Source organism: Equus asinus, chromosome 2, assembly GCF_041296235.1.
Source record: "Equus asinus isolate D_3611 breed Donkey chromosome 2, EquAss-T2T_v2, whole genome shotgun sequence".
In the NCBI taxonomy this organism is placed as follows: domain Eukaryota; kingdom Metazoa; phylum Chordata; class Mammalia; order Perissodactyla; family Equidae; genus Equus; species Equus asinus.
In genome coordinates, this window is record NC_091791.1 from 154,994,057 (window position 1) to 155,009,732 (window position 15,676).

Below are 15,676 nucleotides of genomic sequence, written 5' to 3' on the forward strand. Positions count from 1 at the left end.
AAGTGTAATAAAAATAAGTGTTGGCAAGGATGTGGAGAAATTGGAAGATGGGCATGGATGTTAGCTCAGGGCCAGTATTCCTCAGCAAAAAGAGGAAGATTGGTAGCAGATGTTAGCTCAGGGCTAATCTTCCTCAAAAAATAAATAAATAAAATAAAATAAAAAAGGTAGACAGGACTCATCTGGTCCTAATGACAATTTTAACGGTAAATTTTAAAATAATATTTTTAATGGTAATTAATGAAAGTTTTCCACTTCTTGGGTTAACTTTGGTAATTTCCGTTTTGCTAAAAAATCATCTAGGTCTTAAAATTTGTTGTCAGAGCTGATGGATTTTTAAAAAATTCTTTTAATTTCTCTCAATCTGTAGACATGTCTTCTCTCTCAATCTTCTATATTTTAGTTCCTCTTTTTACTTAATCAGGCCTTTAAGAGTTTTCTTAGTTATTGTCTTTTCAAAGTACCAGTTTTGGATTTGTTAACCTCCCTACCATTTTTTGTCTTCTATTTCATTAGCTTTACCATTTACCCACATTAATTCTGTCTTCTTGCCTTGTTATGGATGTTATTTTGTTGCTCATTTTCCAATTTCTTAAAGTGAGTATTAAAATTTTCTTTATTTTTAGACTCTCTTCTATAATAACATTGATATCTAAGGCTTTTAATTTCCTGCTAATTTTTGCTGTATGTCCCATAGATTTGGTATTAAATGTTCTCCTATACTTTGCTTTCTAAATAGTTTTGATTTCCTCTTTGATCAAAGAGTTACCCAGAAGTGCATCTTAATTTCCAAGAAGCTAAGAATGTTTCAGTCCTTTTATTAGTTCTAATTTTACTGGATTAAGATCAGATGATGTGGCCCATAAAATCTCCATTTTTTTCAATTTGTTAATGTCTTCTTTGCAGACAAGGGCATAACTAATTTTTATAAATGTTTGACTGAAAAGAAAAAACATTCTTACATAAATGATACGTTTTTCTATTGATCTTTTACATTAGTCTGTTGATTATATTATTCAACTATTCTATGATCTTACATATGCTGATTTTGAAAAATGTTTATTACAAACTTCTGCTATATTTGGATTTTTATAACAGTGGGGAAAAGTATATGTTCAGGAAATCACAAACAAAAATGGAAAGGAATGAGAGAAAAAAATAAAATTTTACCCTATCGAAATTCATGATGTAAAAAAAGTCAATTTTTATGCTAACCATAAATGTACCTACTACAGGAAAATTTTTTGTAGGAAAATTTGCTTCCTTAGACTTCTATCATTTTTGAATAAATGCTTGCTTTGATGCAGTTTAGTAAACCAGTACAATAAATTTTAACTGAGATAACTATTTTGCCAAGAAATTGCACTTACTTTGGCTGGGAGATTGCTCTGTCGGGGTTTCTGTATCAAAATGTGAACCTGAAGAAGTATAAAGAACTCCTTTATTGTTATTCTCCCATCTTTGAGTTTCTGAGGGAAGAAAAAAAGTATGCATGACCATTCAAGGTGAGCTCATTTTGACTATAATCACCTCATTTTTTCTAAATAACATAAAGTACTTTGCATATATTTGTGGAAATATTATTCAGATATTTGTAGGATACATATGAGCCTACAAATCTTTAAAATATTTTATCTAATATAATTTCTTAAGGTTATTCAGTAACAGTGGAATTGGGAAAAAACAACAAAACAAAGGTCTTCTAATTGTGCTTTCGACTCCACATAATTAATTGCCATGTTGAGTCCTTAACAAAAAAACTAGGCTCCTGTATATTTGAAATATTTCATAATTCCTTAAAAATTTTAAAAAGATAAAAAGACCAAGGAAATTAGTTGCATTAGAAATGAGAAATATTTTAACATACCTCCTTCAAGCTCTCTTCACAAATAGTGTCTCTGAGAAACTGTGATTCCATTTGACTATTGCGGTGTGCTAGGAGTAAAGCAAATTCAGGTGATAAGTCAAAATTAAATTGTAAACTTTATTTTAGTTATCCTTTAGGTTTACATGTGGTTCATGCTCCTGAAGCTATCCACTAGGATCTTTCTGGGAAGATAGTCATTTGTAGAGCAAAGTATATTACAGTTTTAAGGCTCCATTCAATGTTTCTCTACTAATTATAAGCCTGTTAAAGGAAATCACTCTACCACTTGTAGTATTAACACTTCTCAATTTATTAAGTAACTAAGAATTAAAAATAAACTGAATATTATTTTACTTATGAACTATTTATAACTCCCCAAAAGCTTATACAAATTTCAAATATCTCCTGCATTTAAATACATTTATTATTAGTCAAGTAAGCAGATGACTTCTATTATTTAGCCTTCCTAAAGATCTTACTGCTGAAGTCCAAAGAAGTCCCATCAGCTTTGATTGAATCCAGAGAACTGCTGCAACTAGATGGGGTCCTGCTCAGGCTTTTTATCAATACACTGGTAGCATTTTTATCTATTTCCCCTTCAGCATGGTGATCCAAAACCTGAAATTATTAATTAAGGAACATCATCAGGATAAAGTTATGACACTGTATACTTATAATAACTAAATATTTGTTGAACACTAACAGCAATACTACTTCTAACATAAAATTTATCTGTAATTCACATGAAATACCTTAGTAAAAAATTAGAATAAGTAAGAAGCAACTTAGGCCTTTAGAGTTAAAATAATTTTATTTAAAAATATATAGAAATAATTTTGTGCATTATATTGTATAAGGAAATTGTTTCTCAGATCTATCTAAGTTACAGCCAGATCCTACGAGCTACCAAATGTTGACCTATCCAATTATTCAAATACCAGCCACCAGAGTCAGGGCTACTACACTGCAGAAAACCAGAATAGAATATTGGCTATATATGGTAGACTCAGCCAGAGTACAGAGAAGAAACTTATTTCCAGGCTTTAGTACTTCTTTCACCAGACCGAGACTCCTTTGGCTGAAGTCAAATAAGTGATGTGGTCCTGCTTTTACCATTTGAACCATTTGACTTTACAGCCTTAAATGCCATTTTTATACACCTACTCACATATGTTTTTGAGGACAATCTATTCTTTATCTAAATACTAGAATGTAAGCTCCACGAGAGCAGATTTTTGTCTGTGAATTCCCATTGACACATTCCCAGCACCTAAACAATACCCAGGACATAGCAGATACTCAATAGGTGTTTATTGAACAAAATAATACTAATTTTCATAGAACCTATTCAGTTACAAATTTTACATTACTGTTACTACTTTCTCAAAGCTTCATAGACGAACCATTTCCTCAGGACCTCATCTTATAGAACCACTGAGTCATCTTCTAAACTTACTTACATATTTCTTTTTTTATTTTTTTGAGGAAGATTAGCCCTGAGCTAACATCTGCGGCCAATTCTCCTCTTTTTGCTGAGGTAGACTAACCCTGAGCTGAGGTCCGTGCCCATCTTCCTCTACTTTATATGTGGGACGACTGCCACAGTATGGCTTCACAAGCCATGTGTAGGTCCGAACCTGGGATCTGAACCGGTCAACCCAGGGTCACTGAAGCAGAATGTGCGAACTTAACTGCTGCGCCACCAGGAGAGCCCCACTTATGTATTTCTTAATGGAGTTTATACTTTGTTTTCTGTGAACCTCTGATACTTTTAAAATTTTATTTCTCCACTTACAAAACTCGGTTTAAGTGACAGGTTTTATTCTCCTCAAGTTATCCAAATCAGTGTTCTCTCAACTTCTTACAAAATCTATGACCTCTTTCATAACTACAAAAATCTTCCTTACTTTACTTTTCTTTTTGAGGAAGATTAGCCCTGAGCTAACATCTGCTGCCAATCCTCCTCTTTTTGCTGAGGAACACTGGCCCTGAGCTAACATCCGTGCCCATCTTCCTCCACTTTATATGTGGGACACCTACCACCGCGTGGCTTGCCAAGCAGTGCCATGTCTGCACCTGGGATCTGGGCCAGCAAACCCCAGGCCGCCAAAGTGGAACTTGCAAACTTAACTGCTGCGCCACCAGGCCTGCCTCTTTACTTCACTTTTGAGATACTGGGCTTGACCTAGGCATTCTCCCATCCACTAACGAAACGGACTCTCAGCTTCTACATATCCTCATTAGCCAAGAAAAAAAAAATTTTTTAATGAAGTGTGCATAATAAAAAGGCTTTTTATCCTCCAAACATTTATAACACTGAAGATGACTTTTCAAACTAAATATACCCTTCCTAGAGATTCTCATATGCAAAGCCACAATGCCAAATCACTAGAGATGACAAAATATTTAGAATTACCTATTAATTTTCATACTACTTTCCATTTCATTTTTGTGACCATTTTTCACTTCAAATTGTTTTCATATCTAGCTTGATTCTATATAAAAATATTTCACCAGACTTATAACTGGAAATAATCAATTCTTGCTTACCCAAGACTAAAATTCAAATTCAAAAATACTCATAATTTTTAAAAAATCAAGAACATTCCTAAGTTCAAGACAGAACTCACCTCCTGATCTTGTGCAGTATCACTAACCCTAATCTCACTTTTTCTGATTTTTTTCTCATTCGGAATATCATCTTCTTCTTCTTGTACCCAGGTTCTTTTTTGGCTATTGCAGGTTTCTTCCATTTTATTTTCAGATGGTGAAATCTCTTTTTGGTATGTCTCAATCAAAGCCTTCTCCTCAGTTTCTATACTAATAGAGTCTGAGGAATTAATCTCACCAGGATATATAGGAAGATTTTCCTCATTTATATATTGAGATGGACTTAAGTTCAGTTTAGCTGCAACAAATCCAATGCTTGAATCCTTAATGGAGACCGGCTGAGATTCTAAGTGATTTAAATCAGTTGTGTCTGCTGGAATCTGCTCCAGGTCATCAATACCAGTGACACTACAATTTCTCTTGTTTGGCAATCTGGGCAAAAATATTCCCAAAGAACACCTCCTCACTCTATCTTTTACACCTGTCATTAATGGTACAGAATTGGTTTCAGTTCTATTATGAGAACTTTTATTTTCTTCATCTCTATCATCTTTAACACTGCTGGACGCTATGTTATTGTTATGTATTTCTGTGGCTTGCACTATACTCATATCATTGTGTGCCTTATTTACTAATTCAAGTAATTTTTCTGGAGAAGGTGGTATATGAACAGTTTGGAAACCTAAAAATTCTTCAGTTTTTCCATTCAAATTATTCAGATTTGGTTTGACACTACTAAAACTTGCAGCAGTAGATGCAATTACAGGATCTGATGCTTCTCTAGGATTGGCATGAGTTTGAATGACTTGCTTAGTCAAGTCTGAGTTACTGTGGAAATCTATAGCTGTGTTACATTTAGCTGTTTGAATCTTCTCCTTCAGTTCTTTTTTACAGGCTATAGTAAATTGTTTCTCATTATTGAGCATTTTGGACTCATTTTCACATGTGAGTACAGAGGAATTTCCTATAACAATATTTAAATTCTTATTTCCAGCTTTAGACAATATTGTTGCATCTTTATTGATAAGACCCTGTCCTTGTTGAGGTAACGGAGGTAGCTGGGTTGAGAGATGAGGCTGAGAAGCAACACAAACATCATTAACAAAGGTCTTCTTTAAACTGTATTCTGCATTGTCAACAAAGGCCTCCATTTGATCCTTTGGAAGCTTAAAAGATACTCGCTTTGAATTAAGTTTAGTCATCTCTCCCAGATCTTGACCATATACTAAAGTCTGATTAACTAACAGATTTTGGGGCTCCTTAATCAGATCTTGGTCTTTCAGCACTTTTATGACACAGTCTAACTGTCCTTTGGTATTGGCTTGAATAACTTTTTCTTTCTCTAGCAAAGAACAAGGAGCAGAGACAGCCAGTCCCTCAGATTTCAAGTGATATTCACCGGCTAAATCGTTTGCATAAGTAAGATCATTTTGTACTGGGCAATTATTGGCTTTCTCATCTTTATCACATAGGGACATGACATTCCCCTCTACATTATCAAAACAGGAAATGACATTTGGTAAACAGGAATAATTATCACTGGGTCCACAAATAGCAGATGCATGACTGTTTGTAAAATCCACGTTTCTTCTATCTGTACTATTTAAGTGACAGCTTTCAATTTTGGCTTTTTCCAACGCATAGGCCTGGTGTACAACTTTCCCCATGACCTCTTCATCGACAGCAGTACTATGGAATTTCATTTCTATCTCACCTTGACACCCAGACAATGTATTAGTAGGAACAAAGGGAATCATATGATGTTTTTGCTCAGTGTGAAGAACATTTTTGTCTTCTACAGCCAGTGTTTGTTTTTTAGTGATTTCTTGAAAAGTGCTACCATCCTTAGGAAAAGAAACACCCAAGACTTTTCCTTTTGTTATTCCAAATTTAGGGCACTCCTGAAGTATTTTCTCCGTGGCTTGACAATCAATGAAAACAGTATGGGACTTGGTGACTTCCAGACCATTGTGATTACCTACAAACATTACAGTTTTGTCTACAGGCCTAGTGGTTATTTGATCTGCTGAGACAATTTTACATTCTAAGGCACTTGTGTGACTTCTGGTGATCTCCATGTCATCCTGCCCACAGGTATACAAAACAGTTTTAGAAGTTCCTGCGAAAGGCACCAAACGGGAGTCTTCTCTGTCTTCCAGGGCACTTTGGTTATTTATTTCCACTGTACAACTCTGGGTGATATCCATATCATTTGTATCATTCTTTGAAAAAACAACGGTCTTGTCATTTTTGAGTCTAAGGCTTTTCCTTCTCTGACTTTTGCCTGATAGAGGTTCATTCAGAAATCCAGGCTTTTGTACATCTTTGTCATTTTTCCCAATGGTTGATTTAGACACTTCCATGTTATCATCAGCTATAAATGCTACAGCTTTCTCTGTGGGACCACTATTAGACCATTCTCCCAGTAGTGTTAGCTGGCTGACTTTTGCTGCTGAATGGTCACTTTCACCATTCTTTGGAAGGAAAACATTCTCCTCAGCAGGAATAGATGTCACTTTTGGTTCTTCAAGGCTTTTCCTTTTGGATAGTTCAAAGTTAGGTCTGTCTGGAAGTACAGTTTTCTCCTTTGCACGGTAGTCAATGAGAGCAGTATGGGACTTTGTCATTTCTAGTTCACCATGATTATCTACAAACATTACAGTTTTGTCCATAGTCTTAGTAGCTATTTCACCTGGTGAGACTGTTTTATATTCTATGGCAGTTGTGTGACTTCTAGTGACCTCCACATCATCCTGCCCACATGTATACAAAACAGTTTTAGAAGTTCCTGCCAAAGGCACCAAATGGGGATCATGGCCATCTAATAAAGGTCTATGATTTATTTCCTCTGTATGACTTTTGGTGATATCCATATCGTTCTCATCACCCTCTGAAAATACAATAGCCTTATCAATTTTTAGTCTGCCAATACTTTTCCTTTCACAAATTTTAACATCTTGCTTTTCATTCAAAAATCCAGGTTTCTGGACACTTTTGTCCTCTAACACATCCATGATATTATTAGAGATAAATACTCCTTCAGTTTTCTCTATAGGACTTTTATTACATTTTTCAACTTTTACAGCTATCTGTCTGTTTACTGTTGCTATCTGGCTGTTAGTGTTTTCTAAATTGGTCTTACCAAGTTCTTGTACTTCAGAAGGACCAAATCCAATGGCAATAGTGTGACTTTTGATTAGATCCATATTTTGCTCCTCCTCTGAACAAATAATTATCTTGTCATGGGAACATTCAGTGGTAGGATTGCCTAAACTTTTCCTCAGCGGCTCAGGCAGTTTAGAATTCTGGCCTGGTATAGATTTCACTGTATGACTGTTAACAGCAGTATTATGATTTTTCATGGCAGATTGTCCTTCTGATAAAAATAATGGCTTTGTGGCAGGAAACAAAGATTGCTCACATGAAACTGTATTTCTATCATTTGCTAGCATTACTTGTTTCTTAAGGTCTCCACTAGAGTATACTATGTTATGTCTCGTTGCTATGTCCTGGTTAATATCAGCTGACTGAGGAGAATCTTTATCAAGATAGGGTGAAACCTTCAAAACTTGATCTTTTTCTTTGCCCCAGGTGTCAGTTAGGATGTTTTTAGATATTACGTTTGGTTGTTGGGATGGTTCAATATGACTTTTGGTCATTTCTTCCCATTCATCTAAAGGGCTTTTGCTCTGAGAGTGAGATTTACTGGTATTCTCAGATGCTAGATTATAAGATGCAAGACAGACTTGACTTTCTAAATTAGTTGTGTGACTTTTAGTCAAATCCATATCTTCACCTGTGAAGATTTCAGTCTTTTTGTCAGTCAATGAAATAGATAAAGGATTTGTCAGGCTTTGCTGTAATCTTTCCTTAGATACATGAGGAACTGAGCTACAATTTACATTCATTTCCTGAACTTCTGACACAGTTATGTGATTTTGGAACATCATTTCTTTTTCAGGTATTGGTGCAGCTGCTATCTGTACATTTGTCTGATCTTGCTTAAAAATTTGATTAACTATTGCAACCGTGTGACTCTTGGTAATGTCCATGCTATCCTCTCCTGAATAAGTAGTTTTCTCTATGAGAGGAGTGATGGCATCTGGATTGGGATACATTTTAGAATAATTACTGTCATGCTTTAGCAAATTTTTCTCCTCTCTCATACTTGAGAGACACTTGGTGAGGTCCATAGCATTATTACAACTAGAATAGAAAAATGTCTTATTATCTTGAATAGCTGGACTGGAACATACAGACTCTTCGATCATGGTCAATGTTCTGGCATCTTGGTTAGAAGGCTGTGTGACTGTGTGAGTTTCTGTCCCTGTAATATGACTTCTGGTAACATGTACTTCACCTTTAGGGTTTAAGGAAGGGTATTGAAAAGGAACATTCAGTTTATTCTCAAAGACTGTCGTCTTTCCTGCAGCTATAGTTCCATATCCTGTTGTAACATCTGTCACGACATTCTGAGTTTGATTTTCTATTTCAGATAAATTATCTGAGGGTAAAATCTGTATAGTGTGGTTAACTGTCAAGTCCATAAAATCACTGCCATAAACTGTAATATCATCACCTTTAAATTCCCTTAAGCTGACCTCACTGGATGTAGGAACCAGAGTCTGAATATTGGCTGTATGACACTGGGTGAAATTCATCCCATCATCTTGTTCTCTAAAGATTCTAGTCATATTACTGCTATTTTCATCTGTATTAACAGATACATGCATTTGATGTATAGAAGAGGCCCTATTTGATTCTTTGGCATGAACAGATATCTCAGAATTTTCTTTATCAGGTCCTGTAGAAGAAGCCTTACATTTTCCTTCTTTCAATCTTTTTATAAAGTCATTGAAATTTATTTTCTTTTCTGAAGAAGTGTTTTGATCCATGGAAAAATTTAATTCTTTCTTCATACTTGAATCCTCAGTGTGGAGCTTCAGGTTAGCCAGAAATGATGTCGTATCTATTTTGGTGGACGTTTCACTTTTGGTACAATCTAAAAGGCCTTTGGTAATCATCACGGTGTGACTTGCTGTCAGATCCATCTGGTTTTCATCTGAAAAGATGACTGTCTGGTCATTTGCGTGTTTCTTTTCATCGTTGTGTTCTGTTATTGAAATCTATAATGGAAACAAAATATAAGAGATCAGATTAAACGCAAACTTTTAAAAAGGCATTTTACAACATGTATTATATAGAGAGTACTATATAAAGAATCCTCAATGATGGTTTCACGATACATTGATTTGTTTGAATCAGTGGTGTGGTGTGCAGCCCGTAATTTGTTATTAAAACGTTTTCTAAAATCTGTGAACACTTTTAGTGTTTCCGGACAAATTAAAAATTCAAGGTTAATTATACACCCAATAGAATGACTAAAAAATGAAAAAGACTGACAATACCAAATGTAACTGTAATGAAAATTCTAGTTACTGTATTAGATAGATATTCTCATTCTAAATAAAAAAGACTTGGAAAGGGATAAGTGTATGATGGCTAATTTATGTACACTCTGTACTCTTGGGAGCCGAGTTCTTTTTGAATCTTAATGCAGTGGTTTTATCTGTAACGACATGGTCTAACTCCTTGCTACTCAAAGTATGGTCTGTGGACCAGTGTACTAGTATCACCCAGGAGATTGTTAAACGTATAGAATCTCAGGGCCTACCCCAGATCTACTGGATAAGAATCTATATTTTAACAAAATCTTGAAATTAAAGTTTGAGAAGTCCTGATATAAATAATATATTTCTCTCTCATTTAAACTGGCAGTGATTTAACTGTTCTTGGTTAACTGGAAAGGTAGGAAGGTTTTCCAGTCTATACTGGTCCATTTTCATAAGTAATCCCTAAATCATACCATTACCATTAAATTTTTTGTGTTTTTAAAGTTTTAACTTTCAAGGGAGATTAAAATATGAAGGCACTTGCATGAACTCATACCTCTCTCTGTTGTCTCTGGATCTGAATGGGAGCACAAAGCAATGTGTCCATCCCTATTGAGGAAAAACAGAAAACTATAGTCAATGAAAAGATATGTAACACCAAGAGCCTGATTTTCCTTTTCTTAGGTTCTTCATCAGTTACAAGTATTTACTGAAGTTTAATCAGTTACTAAGCCCTTCGTAAGGACTTAGGTATTAAATTTCAATAAGACTTTTAATTGTCTCATCTCAGGGACAGAGAGATCAGTGATTATTGTATTCTCTGTATGACTGAAATATTTTTAGAATGTGGTGGAGATTTTAAAGGTAGAATTTTAAGGGTGGAAAGTTTGGACATGCTTTTTCCCCCTTCATTCCTCCATTTTTATTTCCTGGATAATAGAGGTTACATGGTAAAGAGTACCAACTGATGAGACTGAAACGTTAGGGTAAGATTTTGAAGCATTTTTTATTCTATGTTAAGGAATCTAGACAGTCCCATGATAAGATGTGTATTTTATAAAAATAATTCCAGAGATGGAGAAGAAAGTAGATTCAAAAGAAGATGAACCAATGAGGAAGCTACTGTAATAGTTCAGATACAAAATGATGAGAGTTTATGTTAGGGCAAGAGACAATGAGAATGGAAGTAAGGGATTAGATTCAAAACATTTTAGAATTGAAATATAAAGGTTTAGGTAAGCAACAAACTAGACTTTGGAAATAAGGCAGATATTGAAGATACTATAAAACAGAAAACATTTAAAAATACTTAAGTTTAAAAGCAAATCCTTAGAATATTTTAAAGAATTTATGGCAACCTCGGCTGAGTATGATGAAGTAATTATAGGCTTTTTATTAAAAGCCTTATTTATATATCAAGCTTCCATTCATTTGTTCAACAAATATTGATTCAGAACCTATTATGTGCCCCAAAAGTCAACTATCTACTAAAGCAGAAAGAACAAGACAAAATTTCTGGATTCAGAGTTCCTAGTCTAACAAGAGAGGCAGAAGTAAATACCTAAAATACAATGTGATAAATCCTACAATAGACTGAGAAATAAAAGGGGTGTTATGAAAACACAGGACAGAATGACTGACTCCTTGGTTTTGTCAGAGAAGGCTCCATTTAAACCACTACAGTACTACTTAATATATGGTACCAGTCTGTGAACTGCTTGTTATCAATTCATGATGAAATAAGGAGCTTGCAGCCAATGTAAATCAACTAATATTTCCTTCATCAAGAAAGCTTTGCTAAGAAAAAAAAAATGTCAGCTAAACTAAACAGTAGCTTACTGCCATAGTTGATTCACATTCTAGTGCAAGTTCCTTTTTTTGTCATGGACTATAACAGTTTATGGACTGGCTAATCTGAAGAGCTCTTAAGTTAAGCTAAATGAAAAGCCAAATTAAGTGAAAAATGAGAAGACTGCTAGGCAAATTGGAGTAGGAAGAGCACTTTAGTAGAGGAAATAGCATTTACAAATGGATACAGGTAGAAAAAAGTTCACATGGGGAACTGCAAATAGTTCTTCATGGACTAGAGCATAGGCTGCCTATAAAGGGCAAGAGATAAAGTTGAAGACAAGCCAAACTATAAAGCCCTTTCTAAGTCTATCCTAAGGAGTGTGGGTTTTATCCTGTAAGCAAAAAAGTGTCAGTGAACAATTTTAAGCTGGGAGGTAACATGATCAGATTTATAAATATGTAGAATGGATTAGAAGGAAAAGAAATTAAATACAGTAGCCAAGAAAGAATAATGAGGAATTCAAACAGTGGCAGGAAGAATAGAGAATAAGTAACAGCTTTGTAAGATATTTAGGAGACAGAAGAGGAAGACAGTAGGGCCAAATGGATATGGGGAATGAAAGAAAAGTTGAAAAAATGATTCAATTCCTGAGTTGAATGAATGACAGAGTGAGTGGGAGTACAAGATAGAGAAAATAAGAGGAACAGTAGGTTTGAGAGAAATAATAGTAAAGTTTGTGAAATTTTAAATTGCAGATTTTGTGTAAAGAACAGAGCACTCTTCACATTTTTTTTTTCATGGTTCTTTTACATATTCCTTTCAGGGAGTCCAGATGAAGAGAAAAGGAGTATGATAAGAAAAGTATTCTGGTCATACTTACCAGTAATCTCACAGCAGTTATCTTCCGGATTCTTATTCCTAAAAATTAAAAAGTATTTTCAAAATCTATAAGACAAACAATTACCAAGAATCATTAACAGTTGAAAGAGTAGGGAAGGCAAAAGGTTTTCATAGGGTGACTGGCAGAAAAACACAAAGACAACTTTAAAAAAAGACTTATCTAATACCGGTCGAAGAAATTACAAGGCAATTAACAGGACCCTTTTCAGATTGGTCTTAATGGTTTGTTCATTTCAAGAATACTAAAAAAATATGTTTAATACATGCCACTTGCTTATTATTATTTTTGGTTTTTAAAAAGAATGACTGAGTCAGCCCTGATGGCCTAGTGGTTAAAGTTCAGTGTGCTCTGCTTTGGCAGCCTGGGCTGTTCCTGGGTGCAGAACCACCCACTTGTCTGTCAGTAGCCATGCTGTTGTGGTGGCCTGCACAGAAGAACTAGAATATACAACTATGTACAGGAGCTTTGGGGAGAAAAAAGAGAGAGAGGAAGATTGGCAACAGATGTTAGCTCAGGGCAAATCTTCCCCACCTGCTCCCCCCCCCCAAAAGAATGACCTATAAAGTAATTCATTTTCTAGCAATTTAGCCTAAAAAGTAAATAAAAGGAAACAACTCAAATGTCCATCAATAGGGAGCTAACTAAATGTTGGTGCAGACATATAATTTATTATAATAGACTGAGGTAGATCTACATGTAACAACATGGAAAGTGCTACAAGACATTATTAAGTGATTCCATTTTTGTCTTGTCAAAAAAAAAGATAAGGATAAACATGTACTTGGATATACATATAAAATTTCTGTAAAGACATCCAAAATTATCCACAGTGGTTATCTGTGAGGAGCCTATGTAATATGGCTTAGAGATTTTTCTCTATCAGTAAGCATAAAGAGAATCTTTTTTTCCCCAGCTCAACAGTAGTCAATTACATGAAAAAATTGCAATTTATTTAACTAGTCCTTTACTGATGAACCTTTAGTATCTTTCACATCTTTTACTATTACAAAAAATGCTGTAGTGAACAACCTTATATATTCATTATTTCAAACATTTACAAGCATATTGATAAGATAAATTCCCAGACACAAAATTGCTGAGTCAAAGGGCATGTGCATTTAAAATTTTGAATGATATTGCTAATTGCCTTCTACAATTTATACAAAATAGCAATGAGTGACTCTTTACCTATATTCTTAATTGATTACATGAAAAATCATATCTCAGTATAGTCTGAGTTTGTATTTCTTTTATAACGAATGAAGATAAGCATCTTTTCCTTTGTCTAAGAGCTATTGGTATTTACTTTTCTATGTACTAATATTAAAACAAAACTAATTTAATGAAAAAATCTGAAGACTTGATATTTGTTGTTTTGTACTAGTTGATGTATTTAAGGATTTATATATGACAGGAGAGTGTTTCATCACTTTATTAAAAGGATAAGCTACACAATGCACATATTTATCAGATATAGCAGTATATTAAATTCTGCAAAGAATTTGTTTTCTGAATTAATCCTAAGTATTCCACAAAGGGACACAAAAAATAAAAAAAGAAGACATTTAAAAAATACTTCATTAATAGGAATAAACAGCTTTTAAAATATAATTTGAATCACATTTTCCTTACTTACCGTATAAACAGAGCATTTTCTCCTGCTTCTGTTTCTAAAAATAAAATAAAAATTAAATTTGTTCAAGGATACACTGAGAAAGCATTAGAAAAATTGCATAAGGACATTAACAATAACGACAACAAAAAGAAATCACTAACTGTCCACCTTACTTTCTGCATCCCATGCCTCAAGCTATACTTTTTAAGCAATAAGATAGACAATAAGTTATATCAACTACCTGGTTAGATAGCTGCAGTAAAATTTTATGGCAAACAGATTTAGCAGGGATTGCAATAACATATTTACCTTCAATTTCTGACTTTCTTACTATTTTCTTATATGACTCTGTCTGGAATACTCTAGAAGAGAAAGCAAACATTACTGAAAATCTGCAACTTTTAATTAGAATCCCATGGTGTTAATTTATAGTCTGTTTTGAGATGGGTACAGATAACACTTTGATTTCAGCTTCTTTTTGCTACACAGCACATACTATTAATATTTCAAAGGCCAAAATTAGTTTACTACATTAAAATCTGTTATGGTTTGTTTGTGTGTGTGTGTGTGTGTGCGAGGAAGATTAGCCCTGAGCTAACATCTGTGCCAATTTTCCTCTACTTTATACGTGGGACGCCTCCACAGCATGGCTAATGAGTGAAGTAGGTCTGCACCTGGGATCCAAACCTGCGAATCCAGGCTTTCAAAGCAGAGCAAGGGTAACTTTAACCCCCTCGGCCATGGGGCTGGCCCCTGTTATGGGTTTTTAATGAGCTTTCATAGAATCATTATTTTATCCCTCTCAATAACCTAAAATTTTCATTTAAGCATTATCTACCTGGTGCTATATGTTAGAGTCTGACACATGATCCTTGACCTCAGGGAGCTTTCGCTCTAAGTAGAGAGCTGGATTATAAACATTACTTCACTGACTTTTGTTATTAACAGTTCAGATAAGGTGGCATGGACTCCAGAGGAGGGAATCTCTTTTCACTGGGATGATTAAGAATAAGCTTCTTGGGGCCAGCCCCGTGGCGAAGTGGTTAAGTTCACGCACTCGGCTTCAGCGGCCCAGGGTTTCGTCGGTTTGGATCCTGGGTGCGGACATGGCAACGCTCATTAGGCCACATTGAGGTGGCATCCCACATACCACAACTAGAAGGACCCACAACTAAAATATACAACTATGTACTTGGGGGATTTGGGGAGAAAAAGCAGAAAAAAAAAAAAGAAAAAGAAGATTGGCAACAGTTGTTAGCTCAGGTGCCAATCTTTAAAAAAAAAAAAAGAATAAGCTTCATGGAGAAGTAGCACTTCATATCTGCCTTGGACAATCAGACCAGTTCATTTTCATTCTGGTAATATTAAGTATCATTCATTATATAGAATCTCTTAATTAGAAGGAGAATTTTATTTCAATTACAAAAAAGCAGCAAACATTTGTATGCATTCTGTGTGCCAAGCACTTTGTTACGTTCTTTACATGCATTTTTAACGA

The 15,676-nt window shown here is 34.7% G+C and overlaps 1 protein-coding gene across 4 annotated transcripts in view; it reads right to left on the bottom strand.

Annotated features, from left to right (window-relative positions):
* The window catches only part of KNL1 (kinetochore scaffold 1), a 56,255-nt gene that overhangs the window by 19,226 nt on the left and 21,353 nt on the right, over positions 1–15,676 (bottom strand). For all 4 annotated transcript variants that reach the window (XM_044765140.2, XM_014840743.3, XM_044765141.2 and 1 more), the window contains 8 exons: positions 14,488–14,540; positions 14,200–14,233; positions 12,543–12,580; positions 10,427–10,479; positions 4,498–9,603; positions 2,347–2,485; positions 1,868–1,935; positions 1,371–1,469 (listed from right to left, as the gene is read on the bottom strand). In XM_044765140.2, the coding sequence (XP_044621075.2) occupies positions 1,371–1,469; positions 1,868–1,935; positions 2,347–2,485; positions 4,498–9,603; positions 10,427–10,479; positions 12,543–12,580; positions 14,200–14,233; positions 14,488–14,540 (5,590 nt within the window). The remainder of the gene's footprint in view (positions 1–1,370; positions 1,470–1,867; positions 1,936–2,346; positions 2,486–4,497; positions 9,604–10,426; positions 10,480–12,542; positions 12,581–14,199; positions 14,234–14,487; positions 14,541–15,676) is intronic.